Consider the following 13,168-nt stretch of genomic DNA (forward strand, 5'->3'; position numbering starts at 1 on the left):
TCATTTGGTTGCACTCATGCTTCTCTATTGGGTTTAAGGCCACTGCGTACTGAGGGAATGTTTCATTTTTTGGAGGTGCTGTCTTTTCCATGGGATGCTATACCAAGGTCATTTGCACAGTGCAAGTGGGCGTAAAAGATTCTGTGGCATTATTCTATGTAGAGGACAGAGCTTCCCTGGTGTACTGACCAATGTTCCATTACCAGCACCAATAGCCATGATATAGATTTTGCAGTCAGCAGAGATTAGCCATGCTTATTCATGGGCTTTTGAAATAAAAGCACATGGTTGTCAATCTGCAGACCAGCACCCTCAGCGCAGCTAGGATCTATAAGAGCATAGCAAGCAAGTGTATATCTCTTCAACCAGACTGATGTATCCTCATAAATGGGCTTCCGTGTTTAGAATCTGCCGAAGTCAGAATATTTAACTCAACGTAAAATTAGGTACAAAAAGCAAAATGCGGAAAAAGGTAGAAAGAATGTTGTAAAATCTGCAAAAATTAATATCTGACGGAATGAGACTCCACGCTCATAAAGTTAACTTTCAATGACAGAGGGTTTAGAGGTAATCAAAATTGATGAAGTCTTTAAAACTTCATTTACACTTGAACTGATAAGTCCCAAAGCTTTCTGGCATGCTTAGTTGGTATGCACTGCAACTTCATGAATTTACATGAGTAACTCCGTGAGTACAATGCAGAAATGCATTTCGAAGAACAAGGAAAATTGGAGCATGCTTTACCATGCATTTGCAGATATCAGAAGCTGATGTCAGACTTGCATCATACTTTTACTGAGTTCATTATTATTAACTAATCCTGACCAATATCTGGCCAACTTCAATTTGCTATTTGTGGGATCCTGCCGCAGAGAAATTGGCTGTAATGCTTGCTAATACAACACCAACAAGAGAATTGTATCAAGTGTACTTACTGCATCACAATTTCAGAGAAGTAAAATATAGGAAATATAAGGGGAGATGACAGCAGTATGAAATTACAGTGAGTTTGCTCTGAATCGAACAGCATTGAGCCAATAAGATTGTTGGCACCTTGCACTTCATTGGATGGAGTGGTGGTTGTAGTGGACAAACAATTTAGTGGTCAACGTTGGTTGAGACTCCCCATAAAGCTAGCAACATTGCTGCACGAGTGCTAAACCCCACTTCCTCTTGCTAGACTTTCAAAAATCGTGAATAACAAATTATGATAGGGATATGTGATCATTTAACCACAATGAACAGCACTATACTGGGATCCAATTTTGCAATAGCTAAGCCTTTTTCAGCAAGCCAGATAATTTTGGCACATCAGAAATCTAAACCCGATACAATCTTCAACCCACCCTCTTCCAGATTTAGTGAGACAACAGGGTGAGCAGGTGATCAACCTGTTCCAAGGAAGTAAACTGGCACTTTAAATATTATACTGAGGCTAAGGGCTTCATATTATTCAGCTTTTGGAACTTAGCTATGGCTGGCTGGGTTTCCCGGCATCAGGAAACCAGGTAGCTACATTCAGGGGAAAGCTGGATATAAACACTGAAAAGCTTTAGTGAATTCTGGCATATTAAGGTCAGGATGCAAAATTTAGGAATTAACTGTTCTAAGTAATTTAATCTTATTTATCATCCGAATGTAAAATTCACAACTGTTACTTAGAAATCTAAGTTAGAGGCAAATGGAAATGGTGTTGACAGGTTTGAGTTTTATTGGTTGCACCACTTACTGAAAATATAATATGGAGGCAATTAATAATGTCTTTAATGAATAAATTAATTCATCTTTGTAAACTTGTCTGTAAAGTCAGACTCATTGTGCATTAATAATGTACAACTTCAAAATGGCCAATAACTATTAGACAAGTATCAAGTCTTCTTTCCCAAATATATAAATATTAAAATTTTCACACTTTGCAGGGGTCTCACAATGGCTTCTCATATCTCAAAACTTGCTGCAAACTGGTCAAATCAAACCTTCAATGTCAACATTCAATATTAATATTAATATTTGAGAACTAAACAGGATAATGTAAAAGTGCGACTGACTGTTGAAGGTGGAGGTTTCCGGTTTTAAGGAGAAAATTATAGTTTAAAGCTTTCAGGCAGTAGCTTATTTAACCAGGAATCAATGTTCATAATAGCAATAAATGTTATGCCATTATTTCAGATGAAATGAATTTTGCATCTGGTTGCATCTCCAGAGAGAGATTGAACAGATCGTACTCCATGTTTATCAAGCTGTCCCTAAGGAATCAATATTCTTGACACTCCTATTTAAAGTCAGGCAACCCGCTGCAACATTACACAGGCTGAACGCATATAAGTCATGTGCATTTGACTTGTATATAGAAAGAAAACAAAATGCGATGCAAAAACATACACAAAAGTAATTGTGTGTAAGAATATGTTCAGTGGTTCCCTTTCTATTGCTCAGAAACATGATGGAAAAAAAATCCCATTTTGTTTAATAAGCTGGTTACAATAGTGGCATTCACTGTTCTGACGTCCACCTCACAGCATCCATTACCACCTGACCAAACATCCTTCAATGCTCCTCCCTGCCCTAGCCTTAAACTAGCATCTTTCTCATGTTTCTCCTCCCCTCCCCGGTCACCCCCACGTTAGCTGATCTTGTAAACAGTTCTGTCTGCCGTCATTACCCTTCTCAAAAAATAACAATCTGGGGGCGGGGGGCATGGAATCTAATATATGGGCAGCTAGGAGTTAGGGTGGGGGGGGGGGGGGGGGGGGAGAAGAGAGTTGGATATGTTACTGTGGGCTTTGTGTGTATGTTGGACCGCTCTATTGTTTAGAGTGTGTTTTTAAAAAAATATTTTTTATTCTCCTCCTTTTTCACATTTTCTCCCAAATTTATGCCCACCAACAACAAACAATAATCAGTAACAAATAGTCAAACCCCATATCAATAACAACGATGCCATCCTCCCACCAAACATTAGCCCGTATGTTCACATAAACAAATGACAAAAAGGAATCAGGAATCACCCATAGTCACCATCAACACAAACCGCCCCATCCCCCCAACCCTCCCACCCACCCTCCCCAACTAATGTTCGATGTTATCCAGTTCTTGAAAGTGCATTATGAATAATGCCCATGAATTGTAGAACCCCTCCGTCCTTCCCCTCAGTTCAAACTTAACCTTCCCAAGGGTCAAGTATTCCAACAGGTCCCCCCGCCACGCCAGGGCACAGGGTGGAGAGGTTGCTCTTCATCCCATCAGGATCCGCCTTCGGGCGATCAACGAGGCGAAGGTTACAACATCTGCCTCGGCACCAGTTTCCAACCCTGGCTGGTCCGACAACCTGAATATGCGGCCCGGGGGCCCGGGTTGAGTTTCACATGCACCACTTTAGAAATTACCCTAAAAGTCTCCCTCCAGTAATCCTCCAGCTTTGGACAGGACCAAAATATATGAACGTGATTAGCGGGACCCTGCCTGCAACGTTCACACACATCTTCTACTCCTTAAAAGGATCGGCTCATCCTCGCCCTGGTGAGGTGTGCGCTGTATCCCACCTTCAGCTGTATCAGCCCCAACCTTGCACACGAGGTGGAGGCATTTACTCTCCGGAGCACCTCACGCCAGAATCCCTCCTCCATATCCTCTCCCAACTCTTTCTCCCACTCTGCTTTGATCCCTTCCAGTGGTGCCTTCTCCTCTTCCAAAATAGCTCCGTAAACCGCTGACACTACCCCCTTCTCCAGTGTTTTGAGTGTTAAAATGTCAAAATTATAAATGCCTCAATAAAATATTTTCTTAAAAAAAAAATAATTACCTTGGATCCCTCTACCATTGTAAACTGCTGCCCAATCTCCATCCTCCCTTTCCTCTCCAAAGTACTTGAACATGCTGTCACCTTCCAAATCTATTCTCATCCTTCCTGGGACTCCATGTTTGAACCCTTCCGAACAGATTTCCACCCCGCCACAATATTGAAAGAGCCTGCATCAAAGTCACAAATGGAGTCCTAAGACTATAAACTTCCATTCCGCGTCCCTCTCTGCCTAACTGCAGCCTTTGACAAGGTTGACCACAGCATCCTCCTTCAATGTCATCGAACTGGGTGGGGCTGCTCTCTCACAGTTCCATTCTAATCACGGTAGCAAAGTAGGTAGCACTGTTGCTTCACAGCTCCAGTGTCCCAGGTTCGATTTCCAGCATGGGTCACTGTCTGTGTGGAGTCTGCGTGTTCTCCCCGTGTCTGTGTGGGTTTCCTACGGGTGCTCTGGTTTCCTCCCACAGTCCCAAAAGGCGTGCTGTTAGGTAATTTGGACATTCTGAATTCTCCCTCGGTATACCTGAACAAGCGACGAGGGACTTTTCACAGAAACCTCATTGCAGTGCTAATGTAAGCCTACTTGTGACAATAAAGCTTATTATTATTAATCATCGTTAGAGAATCACTTGTAATGGCTTCTCTTCCTGCTCTCGCACCATTACCTCTACTATTCTCCATGTGTTGATCTTTAGCTCCATTCTAATCTTTATCCAGATGCGACCCTTTGGCGACATCACCCAAAAGTTAAATGTTTGTTTTCACTTGTATGCTGACAACACCTAGTTCTACCTCGCTACCACCTTCTCAATCCTCAACTGTTGCTAAACTATCACACTGCTCAGCTGACATCCAATAGTGGAGGAGAACTTTCTTCGACGTACTGGGAAGTCAAAAGCAATTGTTTTTGGTACCCACTCTAAACTCTATTCCCAAGCTACCAAATCCACCCCTTTCCTTGAAACTAATCTGGAATTAAGGCAGGTAGTTCGCAATCTTGGTGTTTACATTTGATCCGGAGGAGAGGTTCCAACCTCAAATTTGCACCACTACTAAATCTACCTATTTCCATAATTGCACTCTGCTTTTCCCATCTCAGCCCATCTGCTGCTGAAACCTTAATTCATGCCTTTGTTTCCTTTATACATGACTTTTCCAATGCACTCCTGGCTGGTCTCCCATATCCTATCCTCAATGAACTTGAGGTCATCTAAAACTCTGCTGCCAGTACCAACTCTGAGCAAGTCACCTCTTTACTCACTGATCTACACTGGCTCCCAGTAAAGCCATGTCAGTATTTTAAAATTTTCATTCTTGTTTTCAAATCCCTCCATGGCCCTGCCCCCCCCCCCCCCCCCCCAAACTGTGTAATCTCCTTTTACCCCACAACTCCCAGAAATATCTGTGGTCCTGTCATTATAGCCTCTTCTGAATTCTCAATAACAACTGTTCCACCGCTGGTATCATGCCTTCATTTTCCTAGACTCCAAGCAGTTTGTTCTGTATACAACTCCACCACTCTAATCACATTTCTCCTTTAAGCCATTCCTTAGAAATACGTCTGATAAGCTTTTGATCATCTGACCTTTTACATGGCTTGGTATCCTATTTTGTTTTGTAATAGTCCTGTGAAGCACCTTCGGCTGTTTCATTATGTGCAGGGTTGAAAGTAGACAAAGATAAACAGCCTGAAAATTAGTGGTTGAAGGCAAAAGAGATTGAAACATTTGTGACAAAGAGTCATGGATAGGACTTTTTATAATTTATTGCAAAACGAAAATGCTTCTAGGCCATTTCAAATGGGTGGAGTCATTAGATTTCAAATAGGTAGAAACATTAGTTTATTTTCTATTACCATCAAGGCTGTGGACCAATGGTCTTTGTGATGAATGGATGTATTTTTGAAGTATTTTTGGAATTATGGTGGCATTCTGTAAAGAAAGCCGTGTATGTATGCATACGTGTCCATGATTAATTAAACTGGAGGAGGTTCACAGAGACAGTCTGTCTGTGAGAACAGAGAGATAAAAAAGTAAAGGTGATAGGGTCATGCATTTGCAATGAGGGGTGATGGTGTGTCTGAATTACAAGTACATAGGTTGGATCTAAAATTTGCATTGCACGATATGTGGAGACTTGGCTTTTCAGCTGTTGAAATGCAACGGAAAGATCAGAGGTGACAGGGAATCTTTACAATTCACAAAGGTTTCGTGGTTAAACAGGAAGGTATATTAAACTACATTGACGGAAAGTAGAGAAAAAACAGGAAAACATGAAAGATGTTTATATTTGGCGAGGTTGAGTTCAAAGAGGTGGTTGAGGACAAGGGAATCTGAGATGAAAGGGAATAAAGATATGTGGCAATATCTGTTTAGCTTGATTTATGTGGCTGTGTGGGGAATATCCTAAAGATTAGATCTGTATGCTGAGGAGGCATGGGAGTTTTGCATTTGAAGCAGCGATCCAATTTCAAGCAATTTGTTTCTGAACCTTCTTTTTGGATTTCCACGTCTGAATAGAAGGGTTTGAGGAGTCATGTGGCATACCTTGATTAAATTGACAACAATTACTTGCTTGGGTAATATAACTGGATTTTTATAGCTTAAATCTAAAAAGGATCTGGTGCCAAGAAGGTAGTTTTCTTGTCTATTTTTGACCAAGTGGGGGTGTGTGTGTGGAGGGGGTGGTTGTTCTGTATGACTGTCTTAACTGTCTAACTTTAAGCTTACGTGCTTCAGTTTTTTTTCTTTATTAAAACTTTAAATTTTCACATCCAAAAGGTGTTACTGGGGTTCTATGCTTTTAGGGTCAGTAGCTATTCTCCCCATTTTCAAAGTACAAAAAAAATATGATCAATAAATCAGGCTTCTTTCTGGGATCTGCCTTTTTTTTTCCTCTTTTTTAAAATAAATTTAGAATATCCAATTCTTTTTCCAATTAAGGGGCAATTTAGTGTGACCAATCGACCTACCCTGCACATCTTTGGGTTGTGGGGTGAGACTCACGCAGACATGGGGAGAATGTGCAAACTCCACACGGACAGTGACCCGGGGCCGGGATCGAACCCGGGTCCTTGGCGCCGTGAGGCAGCAGGGCTAACCACCATGTTGCCTCCTTTCTGGGACCTGCCTTGTTCAGCAATAACACCTGCTGTGGTCATAACAATTTGTACAAGGACGACCTCCGGTGACGGCGGGCGGGAGGCGGCCACGCAACAGAGGGCTCCCGATCAGGAACGGCATTTTTGCGGCTTTAAGCCCGGTCCCAGGGTCCACGGAGGCGTCAAAGGCAGGGAGAAGGCACGGAGGAGGCACAGTAGAAGATGATGTCCAGGATCAGCAAGAAAACGGCCGGTAAAAGAACAGCAGAGGGCCCGTTGGGGAGAGGAGAGGTCACCACGGGGTCACCAGGGAAAAAGGAGGCTGGAGCACCAGAGGTGGCCGCATTGCTGAAGGCTGAAGAAATAACTAAGGTAATGGCTGCAGAATTCAAAAGGCAGTTTACAAAACACCTGGAGGCGATGAGGAAGATGACGGAGGTTTTGAGTGTGCTGGTGGAGGAGGTGATTTCCCCGGTGACGACGGCGGTGGCGAGCACAATGGAGGAGCTGCGGGCGCAAGGGGAGGCACTGAAGGTAGGGGAGGAGACGGTGGCGCAGCAGGGTGATCAACTTACCTCGATGGGGAAGGAGATGCAGAAGGCAATGGAGGTGAATAAGGATCTGCGAGGAAAATTGGAAGATCTGGAAAATAGGTCCAGGCGACAGAATTTGAGGATTGTGGGGCTGCCCGAAGGAGTTGAAGGGCCGAGGCTGACGGAGTATTTTGCCGCTATGCTGGCGAAACTATTGGGGCAGGGGGAGGATCCCTCCCGATATGAACTGGATCAGGCACATCGGTCGGGGAGGCCTGTACCAAAGGCGGCTGAGCCACCAAGAGTAGTGACTTTGTGCTTCCGTAGGTACTGTGTGAAAGAGAAGGTCCTGTGCTGGGCTAAGCAGAAGCGGGTGGCGCAGTGGGCTGGAGCTGGTATACGTGTATACCAGGACTTTACGGTGGAGCTGGCGAGGAGACGGGCTGCTTTCAACCGGGTGAAGAGGGCACTGTACATCAGCAAGGTGTAGTGCGGCATTGTATATCCAGCGAAGCTGAGGTTGACTTCTAAGCTCAAGGACTTTTATTTTGGAACGGCGGAAGCAGCGGAGGATTTTGCAAAGGCAGAAGGACTGTGGCAGAACTGAGACATGGCCATGTGCCAGTGTAACCTCAGGACTGTATTTTCTTCTTATTTGTCTCTTCTTTTTTTGTTTCACTGCGTCTGGGTGTATGGGCTAAAGGAGCCAATGGTGTGTATATTTGGACAAGGGAAGTGATGGGATTTGCACTCGAAGCGAGGGCTCTTTGGGGTGTAGGTGGATATGCGGGGTGTGCGTGCTAAAAGGGGATTTCTGGGCTTTCCTTGCGCCGGGCAAGAGGGAAAGGGACCCGGGCGGGGGCCTCTGCGCTGGGCGGTTTAAACCGGCCAGGGAACGGGAGTGAGGTGGGGGGAGGGACTGCAGCCATCGGAGCCTAGTAGAACAGGGTCTGAGTGGTCTAGCCGGGGTGGAAAGTTGGGGGGAAGGAGTTTTACAAGAGGCAGTGGGCGGGAGGAGTTGGGGGGGGGTATCACATACGGTACTCTTCCAGAGGTTGGACGGCGTTGAGTTGGGGGGGGGGGGGGGGGGGGGGGGGGAGAGGAAAGGAGAGGAGATTGAGAGAGAGAGTGGACTCTAGGGTGACCATGGGCGGTCCTGGACTCCTTTGTGTTTTTGTTTCCACCGCGGGAGGGTTTGTTTTATTGGATGCATATATTGACAGGTGGGCCGTTGTTTGGGGTGGTGGGAGGATGGGAGCGTTGTTATTGTTAAGGGGATTGACTTTGTCTTTGTTACCGTTTACTGTTCGGGGGTGGGGTGGGAATTTTGGAGGAAAATGTGAAAATGGAGAATAAAAAACATTTAAAAAAAAAAACAATTTGTATAAGGACTTCTGGTGTGATGGCATGAAATAGCGGTTGCATCTCCGCTGGTTCCTGTGCAGGCTTGGTACTTTTGGATTATCCGTCTGATCGAAGGATTTAAAAAAAAACCAATTTGCATAAGATCACCAAAATGACCTCAGCATTCATTGCAGATAATGCTCACAACAGAACATGACTTTGCTAGATTAGCAATCTTTCAGAATCTTGCATGTTTCAATGAGGTGTCTCATTTTCCTGAACTCCAGAGGGCGTAGGCAGATTTACTTGGCGCCTCACTATAGGATAATTCTCTCATCCCAGGAACTAATCTTGTTAATCTTCTTCGTACTGCCCCCATTACATGTATATCCTCACCTAAATTGGAGACCAAAATTGCGCACTAGGTGTGGGCTCACCAAAGCCCTGTACAATAGGAGCAAGACTTCCTTGGTCATGTACCCTGGTCTCCATTTGTCTTCCCAACTGTTAGATGTACATGCATGTGGGCTTTATATTTCTTGTACAAATACACCCAAGTCTCTCAGAACATCAACATTTAAAGTTTTGCACCTTTTAAAAGTATTTTGTGGAGATTATTAGCTTAATTCAAACAAGGTACGGGACGGCGGCACAGTGGTTAGCACTGCTGCCTCACAGCTCCAGAGCCCCAGGTTCAATTCCGGCCTCAGGTGACTGTCTATGTGGAGTTTGCACTTTCTCCCCGTGTCTGCGTGGATTTCCCCGGGGTGCTCCGGTTTCCTCCCAGAGTCCAAAGATGTGCAGGTTAGATGAATTAGCCATGATAAATTGCCCATTAGTGTCTAAAAGATTAGGTGGGTTTGTGGGTTACAGGGATAGGGTGGAGGTGTGGGCTTAAGTAGGGTGCTCTTTCCAAGGGCCGATGCAAACTCGATAGGCTGAATGGCCTCCTTCTGCACTGTAAATTCTATGATTCTAAAGATTGGGGTTCTCACAGATATTTCCTGAGCAGTATGTGCAGTACTTTGCTTTTGGACTATTATTCTTAAATGGCCCAGTTACGTCAAGCAACTAAAATATTCAATCACTATAATGAATTAAAAAAAAAATGAATTTAAAATACCTGATTAATTTTTTTCCAATTCAGGGGCAATTTAGTGTTGCCGATCCACCTACCCTGCACATCTTTGGATTGTGGGGGTAAGACCACGCAGACACGGGGAGAATATGCAAACTCGACACGGGCAGTGACCTGGAGCCGGGATCGAACCTGGATCCTCAGTGCCGTGAGGCAACAGTGCTAACCACTGTGGCGCCTCAGTATAACCTTTTTGGAGCTCTTTTTCACATTATAAATACTAGAACAAATGTCAGTTTGAATTTTTTAACATGCATTTAAAATTTACACCAAAAAATAATCCCTTAAAATTTGACACCAGCTTAAACAAAAGGAGATTGCATTTGGTTGTGTAGTCAGAACATGAAGCTGAAGGACTGATTAACCACTGTTCATATGGTCTTCCTGAGTCTTTCAATGTTGTCCAACATTCAGGTAGAAATGAATAGACTATTATACAAATGGAAGGAAAGCAGCTGAGAAGATCTCGTCAGTTGGCATCACAGGTTAGCCAGCAAGTCAGCATCTTCCCAAAAGTATGAAATTTAACAGAAAACCTGATTCTATACTAACTTTAAGCAATGTATTGAATCATAGAATAGAATCCCTACAAGACAGGAGGAGGCCATTTGGCCCATCGAGTCCGTACCGACCGTACGAAAGAGCACGCTATCTAGGCCCAGTAACCACACCCTATCCCAGTAACCACACCTAACCGCTGGACATTAAGGAGCAATTTAGTATGGCTAATCCAGCTAACCTGCACATCTTTGGAATGTGGGAGGAAACCCACGCAGACACGGGAGAATGTGCAAACTCCACCCAGTCACACAAGGCCAGAACTGAACACAGGTTTCTGGCACTGTGAGCATATATTATACAAAATAAAAACAGATGTATATGGTTACACAGAAATGCTAATTTAAAAAATCCAATGGCAGATCAACTTCCAAAGACAAAGAAAGCAAACATGACTTACATTAGTATCAGTGGATCCAGTCTCTGTAGCTTTAGAAGCCAAAATTGAGTCTCCTACTTCAGGTAATACTGGGGTTGTCACATGTTGATACAGAACCTCTCTCAGAACTTGATTAGACGTTTCTTCTGGCAACTCTGCAGGTAGAGTGGGCAAGCTTGGCGGTGACCCCATAATAGGAACTTGGGTAATTGGTAAAACAGAATGAATAGGTGCGTCTATATTCTTTACATCATGAAGAGAAACAGCCACAGAGAGCGCAGCATTGAGGACTTCACCAAGTGGCTCAGAATAAAGCTCTTCAGTGCAACCCAACTCTCCCATCGGAGCAGTCTCAGAAGACTCTGCGGTAGCATGTACAGGGAGAATCCCTCCTGGTTCTTGATATAATAAAGTACGTAATTTTTCATCCAGTGTCTTTATTGTATTATCGACAAATTCAATTTTCCGTGGGCCTTCGCTATCAGATTCAACCATGAGAGAAAGTTGTTGCTGACTGCTAATAATACCAGTCAAAGTAATTGACTGAGATGGCGCTTGTGCTGTGTACTGTTGGTTAACACCTGGAACTACTTGTGCAGGACTCTGGGGCTGAGAACCTATTGCTGTATTACTGACTGTTCGAGAAACTCCCATGGCTGATTGCCCCTGATTTGCAAAAGGTTGATGCATTACAACAGATTGTGGGTTAACATCAGGCACATAGGCTTGTGGTACAGACTGGTGCTCTAAGGCCAGGCTGTGAATTGGACTAGGTACAGCATATTCCACAGGAAATGAATGTTCTGCTTGGATAGATATTAATTGGATGGGAAGAGGCTGAACAACTGGACAATATGGCATGTCTACAACTGTAGGGGGGTTAAATACCAAATCTGATTGTTCTTCTACTGACTGCAGCTGACCAATAGTCTTTGATTGAAGTTCTAAATGCTCATGAGCCACAAATTTATTTTGAAGTGAAACATCTGGTCCCTTAGAAATAGTATGTATCTGGTGACTGTTCTCTTGTGCTTCATTTCCAGTTTTATCCTCTTTCTGGAGTGACAGTGCAGAAATAACAGGCTGCATTATTACTTGAACAGGCAAATTTGTTGGATGAGCAATATTAGATAGTGGTGGTACCAAAGGTGGCGATGCAATGTGATGTCCAGAGGTGTTATCATTAGCAGATGTTTGTGTTCCGATAGATTCCAATTGCTCATCATCAATTCCACTTTCTACCTCTGAAAAAGCGAATATGAAAGGTGTCATCGTTGAAGAATGTTTTTGCAAATTATGATGACCTGTTAAATTAGAACTGCTTCTAAAACCGGATCTATTGACGTATTTTGCATCTCTTCATTCAAGATAATTTAAAGTTATTGCACATAATTAATATTTAAAGTAACAAACAATACGATACACCAATGTTGTTAATATTAAAAGACAAACATTAAAATGGGATGTAAAATGTTGAATTATTTAAGGGATTTGTATGCAAAACATTACTGTTACACTTTACAAGGAATATTTATCTTCCATTCTAATTCCTCATCTTGCTCCAAGATATGCCAAAATTTGTTTCTTTCCTTGCATTTCAAACCTCTACAGTTCAAAAAACTTAAATCATACCCGGAACAGAGGTTGGCTGTGGTTGAGTTGAAGGAGCATCTGGTGCCGATTCTGATCGTTCTGTTGCAAGATTTTCCACAACTGGACATACAATAAACCATCTTCGGCCAGTATGCAGTACTAATAGAGGTTAAACAGCGCATTAGAATTTAGCTGTTCATCAACTTAAACAAAACAACTTATCAAAATATTAGTTTCACCTATATTCCAGTTCCATACAAACTAAGAGAGAGAGGCTGTCAGCTACACATGTCACAGCCAACTGAAACAGCAGAATTCCTGTAGAGGAACATTGTATTATGACAATGGAATGTTATGCCATTCAATACACTAGGCGAGTCACTGATTTTCCTAGTCGGGCGCCTTACTTTTCATTTGTACCATCCCTACATCTTGAATTCCAAATTGCTAACGTTTCCTTTCCACCAAATGAAGCAAATGTGATAACTGAAGTATGATAGGGGCACTTATACTTCAGAATTTCTTTGACTTTCTTCATGCAAACTGGAAGGCAGAGTTTTATATTAATAGGCTGCTAATGCCTTGTAGGTCGTAACATCAGAATCACTGGTTTTCGCATTGACTGAAACAGTCAAAATCATTCAATAGTGTTGAGAGTTTTTGTTTTTTTACAGGATTCTTTTCTTTATTCTGCAAAACATGGTCTGAACTGTCTTAGGAT

The 13,168-nt window shown here is 43.1% G+C and overlaps 1 protein-coding gene across 1 annotated transcript in view; it reads right to left on the reverse strand.

The window, feature by feature from the left end:
• The window catches only part of wnk2 (WNK lysine deficient protein kinase 2), a 296,693-nt gene that overhangs the window by 57,251 nt on the left and 226,274 nt on the right, over positions 1-13,168 (reverse strand). Inside the window, 2 exon segments of the mRNA XM_038812754.1 lie at positions 10,876-12,098; positions 12,487-12,606. Of these exon segments, the coding sequence (XP_038668682.1) occupies positions 10,876-12,098; positions 12,487-12,606 (1,343 nt within the window).

This window comes from Scyliorhinus canicula, chromosome 11 (genome assembly GCF_902713615.1).
Source record: "Scyliorhinus canicula chromosome 11, sScyCan1.1, whole genome shotgun sequence".
Classification (NCBI taxonomy): Eukaryota; Metazoa; Chordata; class Chondrichthyes; order Carcharhiniformes; family Scyliorhinidae; genus Scyliorhinus; species Scyliorhinus canicula.